The sequence below is a fragment of the Ictalurus furcatus genome, chromosome 5, assembly GCF_023375685.1.
Source record: "Ictalurus furcatus strain D&B chromosome 5, Billie_1.0, whole genome shotgun sequence".
NCBI classification, from domain to species: domain Eukaryota; kingdom Metazoa; phylum Chordata; class Actinopteri; order Siluriformes; family Ictaluridae; genus Ictalurus; species Ictalurus furcatus.
Window position 1 is genome coordinate 31,769,513 of NC_071259.1, and position 15,385 is coordinate 31,784,897.

The 15,385-nt window shown below is 41.4% G+C and overlaps 1 protein-coding gene across 2 annotated transcripts; it reads right to left on the bottom strand.

The window, feature by feature from the left end:
- Positions 1 to 291: 291 nt before the first annotated feature.
- Positions 292 to 13,593, bottom strand: npl (N-acetylneuraminate pyruvate lyase (dihydrodipicolinate synthase)). 2 transcript variants are annotated; one of them, XM_053625995.1, is made up of 16 exons: positions 12,980 to 13,593; positions 12,370 to 12,445; positions 12,170 to 12,243; positions 11,999 to 12,086; positions 11,831 to 11,888; positions 11,567 to 11,642; positions 10,091 to 10,183; positions 9,037 to 9,185; positions 8,883 to 8,929; positions 8,268 to 8,352; positions 7,108 to 7,147; positions 3,114 to 6,985; positions 2,653 to 2,877; positions 2,307 to 2,465; positions 888 to 1,067; positions 292 to 742 (listed from the first exon to the last, which is right to left on the bottom strand). In XM_053625995.1, exons 2-12 carry the CDS (start codon positions 12,435 to 12,437, stop codon positions 6,837 to 6,839), a joined length of 927 nt encoding a protein of 308 aa, XP_053481970.1. In that variant the 5' UTR covers positions 12,438 to 12,445; positions 12,980 to 13,593; the 3' UTR covers positions 292 to 742; positions 888 to 1,067; positions 2,307 to 2,465; positions 2,653 to 2,877; positions 3,114 to 6,836. The 2 variants fall into 2 exon arrangements, with proteins under 2 accessions (XP_053481970.1, XP_053481969.1); XM_053625994.1 differs by lacking the exons at positions 7,108 to 7,147; positions 8,268 to 8,352; positions 8,883 to 8,929; ... (6 more) ...; positions 12,370 to 12,445; positions 12,980 to 13,593 and having other exon boundaries at positions 3,114 to 4,118.
- Between the last annotated feature and the right edge of the window lie 1,792 nt (positions 13,594 to 15,385).

Sequence of the window (15,385 nt, forward strand, 5' to 3'; positions counted from 1 at the left end):
TCAGGTTGGATCCAGGGGTGCTGACATCTCAGAAGAAGAAGATGAGAGGAAGAAGATAGCTGGCATTTTGTTTGAGGCTGGCGTGTCTGCATGACGTCTCAGAACTTTCCGTCTCTCTGAGAACCGTAACCGGATCCAGCGCTCCTTTTAGCGACGTACTCGGGACAGAATCGGTGACTCGTGGGCCGGGAGCAGGGTCAGAAATGGGGTTCAGGGTCAGAGAAGGACCAGGAATGAGGAACGAGGAGGAATCAGGGTTTACTTTCACACTGAAAAGACCACAAACAGGAATTTCTGATGCAAGGCATTTCCCTTTCCTTTAATGAATTGTATAACAGGTCTGGTTTAATACATCACGATAAATGATTCGACTTTTTAAGGCATGAATACAAAGCTTAGAGCAATAAGCTGCTATAGGTCTCGTAAAGTAAAGAGAGAGTGTGTGTGTGTGTGTGTGTGTGTGTGTGGAGTGCGTATCCTAATTAATCTCCTTCTTTCACACACTCGTAGCGGTCGCAGCAGGTCCCCGGGTGGCCGTTTCCATTCGCGACGAGTTGGGGAAGTCCGCGGTTAGGGCAGTATGTGGGTTTTGGAGCGCAGGTCTGGAAGTCGCAGGTGCACATAGCAGGCACAACAGGGCAGCAGTGACCGGGTTCGCTGTGGGGCTCACTAATGAAGGAGTCTGCCGGACAAGCCAGAGTGGGAGTCCCAGGACACGACATATTACGGCACCCAGATTCCTCTGAGAGAGGCAGGGGGAGAGAGAGAGAGAGAGAGAGAGAGAGAGAATTTCCAATCAACAAGTCACAGTGTGAGTGAGCTGTTTAAGACTAACCTCAAAGTATCACTATTAATCAAACTTCGTGCGGGAAAAGATGCGTTCTTACTCAGTACGTCACAGCAGGCGGCCCCGTTAAGTGGAGCTGTCCTGTGGTCACATTTTCTATATTGACACACACACTCGCAGGCCTGAACCTCACAGCTCCACTCCTTACACACATATGCAGGTACCTCTGGTTTGGGAGGCGATTCCATATCGTTGGTATAATAGTCAAACATCAAGGAAGCTTAGAGGGGAGGGGAAAGAAGGTTTTATTCAGTACGTTCACACGGACGACGATAATCCGATATGAACCCGATTAAGACGATACTCTGATTAAGAAACTAGCATGTAAACAGAGATTATTGACGACCTTAATCCGATTAAAGTCATACTCGGAGTAAACACGAATGGAATTAAGACGTGTGGAGTATTCCTGTTTTAGTCGCGTTATCGACGTGCGTTACAGACACGTACACGCCTTAATCACACTGTTAACGTCGTGTGGGAGTTTTCAGCGCATTGTGAGACAGGACACGTACACACACGGCAGCGCTCGACCGTTTGACGGCGAACGAGAGAGCACGGCTGCGTCCCAAACCGCGTACTTGCCTGCTATATAGTAGGAGAAATACACGTATCTCGGCTACTATATAGACGGTAAGTACGCGGTTCGGGACGCAGCCCACGGCTTCAATCGGTCGTCTGTTTGCACGTACGGCACGACAAATAATTAACCGCACTTGAAGCGTTCGTAAAATTAAACATGAAACACCCAAAACTGTACACGGTCCCATAACGAAGACCAACTGTACGTCGATACGTGAAATTCTGGAGGGAACGTCGGACGGCGTGGCGCGGGGACGTAATGACGTGTACCGTTAATCGCTCTATGTTCTAGAACACGTAACACAGGAACATGAAAGGAGTATTCTAAAAGCGACTCATGTAAACACCTGAATCAGAATATCGTCTTATTCAGAATAAGCTCAGTAATTAGATTACTGCCGTCCGTGTAAACGTCGTCAGTGAGAATTCTGAGATAACGAGCCACTTTAAAGGTTTAGCATGTATGACGTATGGGTGAGTGAACATTCGTGTGTGCGGGTTAAAGTTTTCATATGTTGAATTATTTCGCTTGATATATTGTCATTAACCGTTTTAGCTGCGATATTCGTTTTAATTTCACTGTTTAATATTGTTCTACCTCTGTGCGCTGACACCTCCGTGTTTTTCCCTTGGTTATGACCTTTAGTTGAATGCAGTATTATCTCCCACCGCTATGCTAATGAAACACCTCATATGTTCAAGTCGAAAGAGCTCGATATTCCGAGGTCCTCAACTCTAAGAATAACTCTTCACCGTGGCCACAACTTAACTGGGAATATGGCTGTTACGTGAACAAGTGTGTGTGTGTGTGTGTGTGTGTGTGTGTTAGAATTTCTGTGGCTGGTTGTGTGTGTGTGTGTGTGTGTGTGTGTGTCACCCATTAGTATTTTATAGCAGGCTTCGTAGGAGCTGTAACTGAACGATGCGTCACAGGCCTGGTCTGAATAACAGTCACAATTCCCAACGTGCACGTTGCAACCGGTTTGAACGGGACAAAGAGGAACGGGGAAGATTTTTTTTAGATGATTTGGTATCGCTGAGAGAGAGAGAGAGAGAGAGAGAGAGAGAGAGAGAGCAATGACGATAGAACAGAAATGTACAGTGAATCATTAATGTAACAATGAAGCATGGATTTGTTCGCTTTATTCTCACGTGTCATTTGATTTTCTTTTTATAACGAAGGTATAAGGAGTTATATGCAGTATATGTAGCAGCAGTAGTACCTTTGCACACGCCCATCTGTGGAGGTCTGGCCGAATCGAGCCCCACGACAAGAGCGCAAACCAAATTCGGTTCACAGTTACCGTATTTCCAGCTCGGCCCGCCACACACCTGCCCCTTAGTCTTGGCGCAGTGTGTACAACACCCGCACGGATCGATCACCTGATGGCCTCGACAGCCTTGCCGCGGCAAACACTGGAACTCGGAGCAGTTACAACCCGGAACCCCTGGGAAATGCAGCATAAAGCGGGAGAAATGATCTACCACAGCGACGTATTTAAAAACGCCACGCTGTCCTGTTGGTGCGGAATGACATGTTCAATCGAACGCCGACACAAACTGGTTAGAAGCAGTGAAACTTTGTAAAACGACGAAATAGATACGCGGACAGTCCTTAAACACTGACGATACAGGGGCAGGAGGAGTGTATTTGTGGATGCGTAGTAATAAACATTGTACTCACTGGTGCACACTCCTTCTGCGTTGAATAAATCGGGCGTGGGAGTGTCAGGCAGGCAGATGAGACCGGATTCGCACCCGCTCTGGATGTGTTCTCCACATTTTTCTCCTTCATACAGCAACACATACCCAGAACCTGGCTCCGTGAGGCACAGAAACGCCAGCGTCGCAGCCGAGATCCACAAAACACTCGAGACCATAGTGCTGCCACAACACGAGCACTAAAACGGAGCTCACAGAGTAATTTACACTGCGTTTCAGTCTAAAACCGACTAACCGACCTGACTACGAGAAGGAAACTGTGCGTTTGTGTGTGTTTCTGTAGCTCATTGGTCAAAACACACTCCACCTTCTAGATACTGTGTGTGTGTGTGTGTGTGTGTGTGTGTCTCTCTCTCACTTTATCTCGCTCTCTCAGTCATCCAAATCAGAAACATCTTTAAATTGGCTTGACGTTTGGAAAAGTCAGAGTAGAAAGCTTCTAGGTTTTTCCAAATCGAATACTTGAACTTGATCCCAAACTCAGGAAATTTCACAGTCTGCAGAATTATTCCCCCTGTGGGATGGAATCGAGAGAGAGAGAGATAGAGAGAGTGTTTATGAAGGTTTTCAGACACACAATTTATCACGAACGTCTAGAAGAAGTAAATAAAGCGTCATGTTTGTTCATTTGGCAGACATTTCATTTGGCATGTTCATTTGGCAGACATTTCTACCGAAAGTGATGAAGCCTTCAGGACCGATAACGCTTCAGTGAAAAACAAAGTACTTCCAATGAGTACTTCCAACTTTTTTTTTTTTTTGTTCTTTTCTTTTAAATGTCCGTTTAAACGATTTTCCATCTGTAAATCATGTTCGTATAGACGTTAAGTGCTTTTTAACATTTCCGAGAACTGGCTTCACTGTTTATATAACCGACATGAAAAGTTAATCGTATTTACAGAGGAGTTCACTGGAATAAAGTTGGTGTGTCGTCGGACGTTCGATATTCGCGCAGACGCGGAAATTAACGGACCGTCTCTAAAGTTACATACGACATTGTTATACACGTTTCTAACTTCAGTAGCATCTGAAGGGGATGACTTACGGTCATATAACCGACCGTAGAGTGTTCGTCTAGGTGTCGGCTATAATGCACACCTCTCAGATTTTTGATATTGAACAAATTAAACTATTAAATCATATATAAAAATTGCCATGTATTTTATTACTGCATGGGCTCATACACAGAATATACCATGGTTTAAAGCTCAATAGCGTTTGAAGGGAATGATGTACAGTCACACAACCTACTGTAAAGTATTCGACTGGGTGTCAGGTATGACGCACGACTCTTAAGATTTTTGATATTTAACCCTACAATGCATGAACCAAAAAAACTTCACGAATGCATAAAGGGGGTCAGAATGACCCGTACTGGATTGAATGGTTTTCTTCAAAAAATAGATGTCCTATTAATGAAATAATTTATATATGTATATATATATTCATACATATATATATGTGTGTGTGCTGTCATGATCTCGCCTGCAGATGGCGCTGCGGTGGCGACTATGGAGACTTTGTTTACAACGGACATTACAATGGGCGCCCATTCGGTAGTGAAATTCATATCAAATTTACATATGATTTAATAGTTTATTTTGTTCAATATCAAAAATCTGAGAGGTGTGCATTATAGCTGACACCTAGACGAACACTCTACGGTCGGTTATATGACCGTAAGTCATTCCCTTCAGATGCTACTGAAGTTAGAAACGTGTATAACAATGTCGTATGTAACTTTAGAGACGGTCCGTTAACTTCCGCGTACGCGCGAATATCGAACGTCCGACGTCACACCAACTTTATTCCAGTGAGGAGTTTGTGCTAGGAGATATTTAAGATACTGCGCTTTACGAGAACACAATCAAGAAATAGATAGACTTAGAATAAATAAGTAAATAAATAAACAATGAAAAGACCTCTGTAAGCAGATATACTTTTCTTCTTCTTCTTCTTATTATTATTATTAGTGTGCATTATTTCACTTCCAGGAATTTATGACAGAAGCGTTATATTTGATTTATTTTTTTTATACAATTGTATAAAATAAATTTTCATTTATTATACTGAAATGAAACGACATTTGTATAAACACGTTAACAGTGATCAGAAGTATTTTATCTCCTAGTGAGAAAGGAATATACGCAACAGGTACAGTACACTAAATAAACCCGGTTATATGGAGACGATACACACAGATTCACTGTCAATCATCACTGCACTGGCAGTCAGTCTGAGATTTAGAGATCCCAATCCGCATCTGATCTGAAAAAAGTGCTGAATTGTGTCAGCAGTCAGGACTGCGAGGTGAATTACCGAGCTGGAATTCAGAATAACCGTTTAACTGAAGTCGAGGATGATATTTCATTACGCCATATTAATGACTGTTCCATACCCCCCTCTCCCCCAAAATTACACAGAAGGCACATCCTTAATTTACAAACCTACAAGTAAAATACAAAAACCAACCCAAAAAACCCCCCAAAACACGAACCCCCACCAAAACTTATAATAAAAATAAGATTATCTCCGTGCTGCGGGGGTTTCCTCCGGGTACTCCGGTTTCCTCCCCCTGTCCAAAGACATGCATGGTAGGCTGATTGGAGTGTCCAAAGTGTCCGTAGTGTATGAACGGGTGTGTGAGTGTGTATGTGATCGTGCCCTGCGATGGATTAGCACCCTGTCCAGGGTGTACCCCGCCTCGTACCCGATGCTCCCTGGGATAGACTCCAGGTTTCCCCGTGACCCTGAAAAGGATAAAGCGGTATAGAAGATGGATGGATGTACGGAGCTGGAGTCATTTTATCAGTGAGGGTTAATAGCAGTTGAGAAAACAGACGTGTTACATGATTTACTAAACGATTGAGTAGTATATACTGTATATTAGTTTATATCTGATATCTGTGTGAAATATAAAAACAGCAACCATTTCAAGCTAATACAGTACTAATAAAATGTGTGTAACCTTGCTGTTCTCCCCATCAGTGTTTACGCCTCATGTCGAAGAACTTCTCTGATCAGACGTTGGTTTGAAACGTGATTACGATATAATCCGTTGGATCAAGAGTTAAAATAATCAATCAGTCAAAGCGTTAAGAAATGTTTTAACCCAGAAAAGGCGTAATAATGACTTCGAAACGTATTTCAACCACGAAGAGAGCGACTTAACCTTCAACCGGCATTTAAACACATTAAGCACAGGATTATGTTGCGATTGATGTATGGAATGTTTTGAATCAAAGTATAATCGAGTCATGTATAATTAACGTAGAAGATATAAGAGAGTACTCGTGTGTATCGATCAAAGAAACCAGGACGAGCGGATGTACCTCGCGCCTGTGGGAAATCACCGAGCACACATTTCTCACTCGCAGTTTGTATCTTTCTTCCTCGCTGGCGAATTTGTTATCGTTTATTTCTCAGTGTGTGTCCAATGAAACTCCATGAAAGGAAGAAACCTGTTCCGGCTTTCACGAGGCCTGCTTCATGTACATGTTACAAAATATTAAAAACGTATCAAGTGTTACATAAAACTACATCTTGATAAGTACAGTAGATTCCTGTATTACTGGCTAGATTAGTCTTTTTTTTTTCTTTCGCTGAAGTATCGATCAAACATGTAGTACCCCAACGACCTGCGCGTATTTAGTGTGGCTGATATATCACAGCGCTGTTGTTTTATTTAGGACAGGTCTCCCATGTCCTGCTGGAGTTTCTTAACGACGTCCTGAATGGTATCAGAAGGCCACGGAAGCAGAGGCAGCCTCGGAGGACCCATCGGCAGGCCGGAACTCAAACTCATCATCTGCTTGTTCATGGCCAGGTCGAAGCCTAGAGAAGGAGCGGAAGACAAATATACACAACTAACATTGTTTGAAAAAAAAAAATGGGAGGCTGATATTTTTAATTTCTATTTTTAGGTGTATAATGGGCTTTGTGATCTAGGACCTCACCCAGACTCGTTGCGAACGTGATGGTGTCCTTCAACTTAACCTGAAAAGAAAAACAAGACAGACAAATACAGGTAAGAAGAAGAATACTTGAGGGTGCGCTGTTATGGGGAAAAAACGATGTGGGCGTGCAAAGAAGATTTACTTCTACCACCCAGACGTCGGTTATTATGATTCACTAGCATGCCCGGAAGTGTGCGATTCCTCGTATACCACAGAAATTTGCTTAAGGAGACCAGGACGGCTTAATCTGCACAAAATGCGTAAGCTAGACGTAGAGGTTTGGAAATAAACGGTCATGTGTCACATGTTATAGTATAGTTTGCTGTATACCACAGCGTTGCTGAACAGGGACGTGCAGAAGGGGGCGCTCTGGGGCCTCGAGCCCCTGCCCTTTCCATTTGTAAAGATAACACTGTAGGTTTTTTTTTTTGTTTGTTTTTTTTGGTGTGTTTTATTTCGTAATGTTTAAAACGTTCTTTTAAAGGTTCTTCGGATTCATCTCAACGAAAAGTTGCCGTTTTGTTGTAATTCTTTCTATGGAAGTAAAAATAAAAATACCATTAGGTTATATTAGTAGTGTCGTTCGCATATTCATTATTGTGACCACGCACACAGTCTGCTTTCAGTGTCTACCAGGGTGATAAGAATATGGAGTTAAATTAAAAGTTAGTAAAGTAGTCAAATTAGATCTTTAGTGATATAGCCTTTTTTATGTTTTATTTATTTTTTTTAAACATTTGAGCCCCTGCCCTTGAGGAACACTCTGCGTGTCCCTGTTGCGGAATGCTGGATCGTGATTGGCCAGAAGATGCTGATTAATTTTCTATAACAATCATCTGTCCTCTGACAGCAGATATATCAACGTGCTCGTTCTAATACGGTGTCGTTTCTATAGTAACGGCTCGTTCGCAGGGGCTGGAGCACGTTTAATCGTTGGCATGGTGAAGTTTTCTATAAAGAGATGTGTATTTAGCATTTATGGAAGGAGTCTCCAGTGTCAGCACTTTGTAACACTTTGTCAGAGATAAAGCTTTGAGATTTATTAACTCAGAGAGAGCGCAGGGGGAAAAAAGGAAAAGAAAAAAAAGGAAGGGGGAAAAAAAAAAAAAGAAAGAAAGAGAGGATGGCGTTAAGGCTGGAAAACATGGACCGAGACACACCTGGAGGGTTTGAGCGAGAAGAAGGTCTCCTTTTTCGTACGCACTCAGCATCCTGTTCATGACGTTACCCGCGTAATTGTACGTACTGCCGAGGAAAGAGACAGGGAATGGGGGGAATGAATAAATAAATAAATAAATACAGTGCAGTAGTGAAAAACTGTATGTGTAATGATGATGATATCGTGTAAAGAAAAAAAACATTTTGATCTCACAATTAATTCAGCTTTATCTAGGAGTCTCCGAGAAATATGACCTCGTTAAGCAAACGTTACTTATTTGACAGACGCCACAACGGCGTGTCTATTTCACAGGGAATAAGAGTGTTCGTTTCTACACTACCCCGATGCTGCTTGGGATTTCTGAGAGAATCTCTAGACAGAAACACACGGTGAAGGAATTACTGTGATCATGTCAAAGGCTTTTAAAATGCGACCGCTTTCACTTTTCCAGTGAACAGACCGGCGTAGGTCTCAGCCGATCAAATCGAACAGTTCGGAAATCCCCGACGGATCGAGAAACGTCCGTTTTCTTTATCCTGACTCCACACCGTGTCAAGTCTTCGTTTTCGAATCGTTTTAATTACTTTGAAGCAGAAATTCAATAATAAATTCAGACCTTCCCACGGCACCGTCGACTCCCAGCGGCAAGGCTCCCAGCAGTTGCTAACGAATCAAATCAAGAACACAGAACTATATTAAAAAAACACAAAACAAAACAAACAACTACTTGCGTTTGTGAAGTGTGTTCACATAAGGAAAAATAAATAAACCTCGTCCACTCCGTAGAGGACGGACCAACCGCGAAGACAGCAGTAATTGATGCACCGTCCCAGATCTCTTAAATCCACGCCGCTGAACTTCACCCCTCTGAACGAGGGGATCTGCTTCTCGATGCCCTCCAGAACCTCACTCACGTTCACTACGAGGACAGAGAGAGAGAGAAAACGATGAGAGGTGAAGAAGTGAAAGGAGGAGACGGTGAAATAGAGGGGAAGCAAATAATATAGAAGATACAGTAAGAGAAAGGAATGGAACGGAGAAGAGAAGAGAAGAGTAGAGAGTATGAGGATGAAAGAGAAGAAAGGATAAAATAATAGAAAAAGGGGTTAAGATAAAAGGGGGGGAAAAAAAGAAGGAATAAAAGCAGTAAGGAGTGTAAAAGAGAAGAAAGAATGAAGGAAAACGAGAACAAGAGGAAAAAGGAGAGGGGGAAAAAAAAGAGAACAGGAGGAAAAAGTCAAAAGGAAGGAGAAAAGAACAAAACAAGAGAAGAAATGAATCGGGGAAGAGACAAGAAGAAGACAAAGTTATGAGAGAACAAAGAAGAAGGATGGGTAAGAAAAAGAAACGGAAAACGCGTAAACAGGTAAGAAGACGAATGAAAGGACTGAAAAAAAGAAGACAGAAGCGGAGCAGAACTGAATCATTTAAAAAAAAAAGGGATAAAAAGATAATAGATTCGAGAATGCAAAAAAGAAAAGGGAGGAGAGGAGAGAAGAGGAATGTATAAGGAAGTAAAGGAAAAAAAATGTAAGGAATAGGATAATAAAACAGAAGAGAGGAAAAATTAGAGAGAAAAAGAAGAGAAGAGAGAAGGAAGGAAAAAGGGAAAGAATCCGAGACAAAAGGATGAGTGAAAGGAGGAGAAGAAACGAAAGGAGAGGAACGTATATGAAAAAGGGAAGGAAAAAAAAATGGAGGGAAAGGGAATGGCAAGAGAACGGAGAAGAAGGGAGAGGATTTTAAAGGAAAGTACGGAAAAGGGATTCATTTAAGTGTGTGTGTGTGTGTGTGTGTGTGTGTGTGTGTGTGTGTGAGACGTACGCTTCACTCCAGTCATGCTGGGTAAGTGATAATAGTAGAGAGGAAGCTGTGGAGCTGCCGAACCCACTTCCTTCAGAAACATCCGTAACGCCTCTGAGGAAAAACAGCGGTTTTATTAGAAAGTCCGCAAATTAAACAAACGACGGGATTCAGCTGACCAATCAAAATCCAGGTCTTAACCCGCCAGCTCTCCCCCATCACGTGACCACTTCCAACCGGGGAAGCGCTGGCCAACGCGCTACGTCACCGGGCGGTGTAACACGCTCTGAGGAAAGCGCTCTCCGCCCTCTTCCACATACATGAGCTCACAGACACCCAGGAGTGACCCGTCAGTCACTGTGATTGACAGGTGAAACACAGTATGCCCCTCCCACCCAGACAGCACAGCCAATTTTGCTCCCGTCGGCCGTCAAACCGGTCTTTACCTACCGTTAACATCACTATTTATTAAACGTTCCGAGTCAAAATGAAAACCTTAGTGTTTTATTTCTACTTTTAAAGAAGTCATGACATGTTTAAAAAAATAAAAAATTATTCTTCAGTGTAACCACCCAGTGCTGTGATTGGCTATCGGCATCGACCGAGCGCCAGTGGGCGGGGCCGACGGTGCGACGATGTAATAGTAGGTATCGATGTCTTGCTGCGGGGGCAGTCGTATGCAAAAGTATTTGCCCGTGCGACGTCACAAACCCCGTCACGTCCAAACGAGGCGGTATTTTTTTTTTTTGGGAACCGGTTTAAATAAATGCTCTTTTTGCACCGAGGAGGACGGATTAAACGATGAAACTTGCAGGACGTTTTAATGGAACAACTTCCTCTTACATGTCAAAAGATCGAGGAAACTTTGATTGCTCACGTCATGACCTCTTTAACGATTTCCTCGTTAAATTTTTCCAGCTGCGTGTGCACCGTGCGATGCCACCGATACAGATGTTGTAAAGGTCCTTCAGACCGTTTGACTCTCCCTCACGTGTATACTGTATACACACACACACCTCGATGCTATCAGAGTGACGCTGACTTCCGATCCAAGCCTATACTACACTATGCTGTTTTGTGCAGTGAGGAACTTTGGTCCAAGGGCCTTGGAAATTTTTATTTATTTTTTTTATTTTATTTAAATACCCGAAAGAAAAACATGAAGATAAGCGGATATCCAACGGCTGAAAATGGGTTTTAAGGGTGGGAAGTTCCAGAGCGTGAAAAGTTGGTTCTAATGGTATATCAAATTGGGAAAAACTAGGATTTAAGGGAAATCAAAAAAGACATTATTACAGCATATTGGGATTTCAAAAGAATGAGATAACTGTGCGTAACCTAAAGAGAAGACTGTATGAATAGGGCATCGAGTCTGTGCTTAGATTCAGATCACTTTGGGACGTCTCACTGAGTGGATCTCATGTTGGTTTTTTTTGAACAATAAACTGGATTTTTGAATCGGAAAAACAAAACAAAGCAAAAAACAAATCGCCAAACCTGCATTACTGGGTTTGAAGAAAAACGGCGAGATGACTGCGATGGCGTCGGCTCCTACCGACGCGGCGTGACGTGCCTGCACAAGACACAGGAAACCACAACGTCATTCCTTATTGCGAAAAGTTTGCCACAAGCACAAGGACGGAATTTCTGCACGTAGGTTATGATACTTCCACATAGAAAGAGAACTGGAACTGACGGTGTGTGTGTGTGTGTGTGTTTGTAGATATAGGGGAAAAAAAATCAAATAAAAACCCTGCTGACCAGTTCTTGAGATTCTTTTACGCTCAGGCAGCCGACGTGAATGATGACCCGGTCCAGTCTGAAACAAACAAACAAACAAACAAATAAATAAATGAACCCCGCAAGCACGTTTGTAATTTTATTCCAGCACACGGCGCGTAGACATTTCGATATCGTCGGCCAACATACTTCCCTTTGCCCTGACGGCACCATTCCTCCGCCAGCTGCTTCCGTTCCTGCACGGTTAGAGAGCAGCCTTCACCCGTCGTCCCGTTCACTTAGACCAAACACGCGTCGGACAGATTAGAGAAGAGCAAACGCTTTATCTTTTAGGTCTCTGCACGCAGGACCGAGACTCACCGAAGACACTGTGCACGCTCTGCTTCTCCAGCAGGTAGTCGACGTACGGTCCGATCACCGCCAGGTTCAGCTCACTGGACGGGGGAAGAAGAAGAGAAAGCACATCACGTCACGTCACGTCACGTCACATCGGACCTCTACGCGCTAATCGCTAATCCACCGTGCGCCAGTCCTTAATTACCAAAACTGCTAAATCGTACCCTTGTGGAGTGAGCGGCGTGAACGTAGCTGCGATCAGGCCAGTGAGCTTCTCCGTCTCTGGACACATCTCTGCACCTAACCACCACACACACACACACACACACAACACTGGTTAATTAATGTAATGCACATATAACTACTGAGACCAGCTGTTATGTGACCATCAAGAAGAGCAGATAAAAAAGGTACTAAACTGTACCTTTTCTTGTCGTTTGGGTGGCACCTTCACCCTTTAATACGTACATTTTATCTAGAAATGTGGATAACGTGAAACTAGTGTACCTTAAAATCGTTTAAAGAACGTAATTGGAACTTTTTTTTTTTTAGAGCTAAAGTTCTAAAGCTACACAACATGCACTTAAATTCTGTGTAAAAGATCCGAACTAAAGGTATAGTCTCCTTTTTTAAAATCTCAGACTGTACTATAATGATATGACATGATATTAATGTTAAAAACATCGTGTAATAACACAAAAAAGTACACAGCGCTACCATGAAGCTTCTAATAAAGATATTTAAAAAGGTGTAAAGTAAATAATAAGACTTTATAACAGCTTTTTTGTTTTGTTTTTTATTAAATAAATATCTCTATAGATATGAGGTGTTTACCTGTGACTCGACTCCGAAGCGTAAACAACACTGAATTCCATCTGCCGGTTTTCTCCACCGCGGTGCAGCTGACAGTGTGGCATGAGACAGTCACGTGTCCCCTGAAGGATTATGGGAATCGTAGTGCTCAACAGGACGCCTTCGACGTGACGTCACACAGCTGCCAAACGCGATTGCTACATTAGTTTTGGTAAACTAACTTTTTAAAAAGGCATTTTTGTTTGCTTTACATCTTGTGTTAGATATTCAATCGCCGATTTGCCATCGTATACACTGTTCTAACGGCATTTCGATAGAGTGTGTGTTTTTGCTGACGACGGTGTACTCAAAGCCGAAAAAACTACACATCCCATAAACACCCGCATTGCTATTGTTAGTGTAAGCTTCCCGTTAGCATTAGCGCTTCGATATTGTTTTAAATTTTTACAAGGACAAAAACTAGATGTTTAATTCGTCGTTATATCGCTAAGGAAGACGATTAAAAAAAAAAGAAAAAAACAAAAAAACAAAAAAACAAACAAAAAAAAAACAACCCACCCAGATAGTTAGGGATTGTACAGACAAAGTTCCCGGATGAGACCACCGCTTCTTATTTGTTTATACTACTTCCGCGTTGCGCTACCGGAAATGTAGTTGGAAACTTTTTTTTTGAAATTGATGACGGAAACAATATGGCATATTATTAAAGCAAGCTTAAGCTTGTAGGTTTGGATTTTATTGGTTAAGATATACATATAACTGTAGGTAAATTGCAAATATAAATATACATTTCTTATTCATTCTAGTCATTTTTATACATAAATGCAGATTCTTAAAATCCCCACCAAACTTGACTGTTTTCCTCAAATAAGTGTCTTTGTTTTAAAGCTTATGTAAAGTAAACATGGACTGGCTTGACCTGTTTAACTTCCTGGGAACTTCTTTACTCACAATGAGTTCTGTAAAAATTCTAATTTCACTTGCACTAAAATAAATAAGTACCATAGCTCAAAGCTGTTCCTTCTGGTGTCACTCAACTAATCATAAGCTCATTGGTTTACTCTCCTGTGGAGGTACGGTGAAACATCGTAGTCATTTCTTGGTACAAGTTTCTGGATAAAATGTGTACCAACAAGGTTCTTGGCTCTGTCCTGTCCACAGAATCTTTTCCTGTTCAGGTCAGAAAGAGAAATCTTGTATTTGATTGTTCTGTGGATGAGGTGGAAAAATTTGAACAAAATACCTACCCCTCTTTTCCGATCTGACTCAAGGCTAAATGATCAGTGATATCTACCCATGTAAGGAGTTCTTAAGACACAGAGTTAATAGGGATTGTAATATGTGCACTTTTTGTGAAGCCGTAATAGAAACACTGGAACGTTCGTTTTATTTTAGGGTGACCTCCATCTTTGTGTAAAGACGAAATATTTAATACCTGACTGGGGATAGAAAAATATAAAACATGGTATTAATAATGCAAATTTTTAAATTGAATTTATGCTTAACGACATTATGGTGTTAGCTAAATATTATAAACATAACTGTAGGTTCTTCAAAATCACTCCCAGATATCTGTCTCTCCAAAATGAGGTGATGATGTTTCACAAATCTCTAAAGAATATCTGTAATGTGAACGCCCTACTTTTAGTTGATTTATTGAAAGTTTACTTTGAATGCCTTTGCTGCTGCTCAGTTATTTTTGTTTGCCTGCGGCCCTGTAGGACAGGCGGTATAAAAAATGGATGGATGGATGGATGGATGGATGACCCTTATATGTATATTATACATGATCAGAAACTTCCTTACATTTGTTTTGGTACTGGACCCACGCTGTTAAATTCTGGTCTGACATTCTTTAATTCATTTCTTGTTATACGAACCCTATTTATTTATTTATTTATTTATTTATTTTACTTTTTGACTATAGAAATGATCATTTTCTTGTTTTACAGAATATATATCTTAAAAAAAAAGAAACTGTATTTTTTAAAAAAATGTTAATCTTATATTTATATTAGCAGAGTACCATATTCATAAGTGTAAATGCTCAAAGTGCAAATCTCTCTTTTTGGTCTTCAAACGTGAGCTTAAAACTTAGTTTGAATCCTATTTATTGCGCAATCTTTTCCACAAACTTTTGCTGTGTACAAAGACTTGACGATCCATTGGGACTAATATTAGTGTCCGTGAACGACTTTATATAGTTTTTAATGTACTTTTATATACTTTATAAATCTTTTCCTCCGTTCTCCTGGCTCGTCGATGTTGTGTTGTTGTTGTTATTATTAGTGTATATCGGATTATTATTAGATATAGCGTTATCGTGCTCTTACTGGCGTAATAATAAAAAAAACGTTATTGTTGTTATATTTATTATTTTTTAAATTATTGTATTATATTTATTATTCTTGCTTGTGTTTACTCGTA

What these genes read in the sequence shown, in the direction of transcription:
- npl (XM_053625994.1), bottom strand. Translation starts at nt 3,309, where the DNA reads ATGGTCTCGAGTGTTTTGTGGATCTCGGCTGCGACGCTGGCGTTTCTG. An exon ending in CGCAGAAGGAGTGTGCACCA is followed by an intron (nt 2,878 to 3,113) that starts GTGAGTACAATG and finishes TGCATTTCCCAG; the next exon opens with GGGTTCCGGGTTGTAACTGC. An exon ending in CGCCTGCTGTGACGTACTGA is followed by an intron (nt 743 to 887) that starts GTAAGAACGCAT and finishes TGCCTCTCTCAG; the next exon opens with AGGAATCTGGGTGCCGTAAT.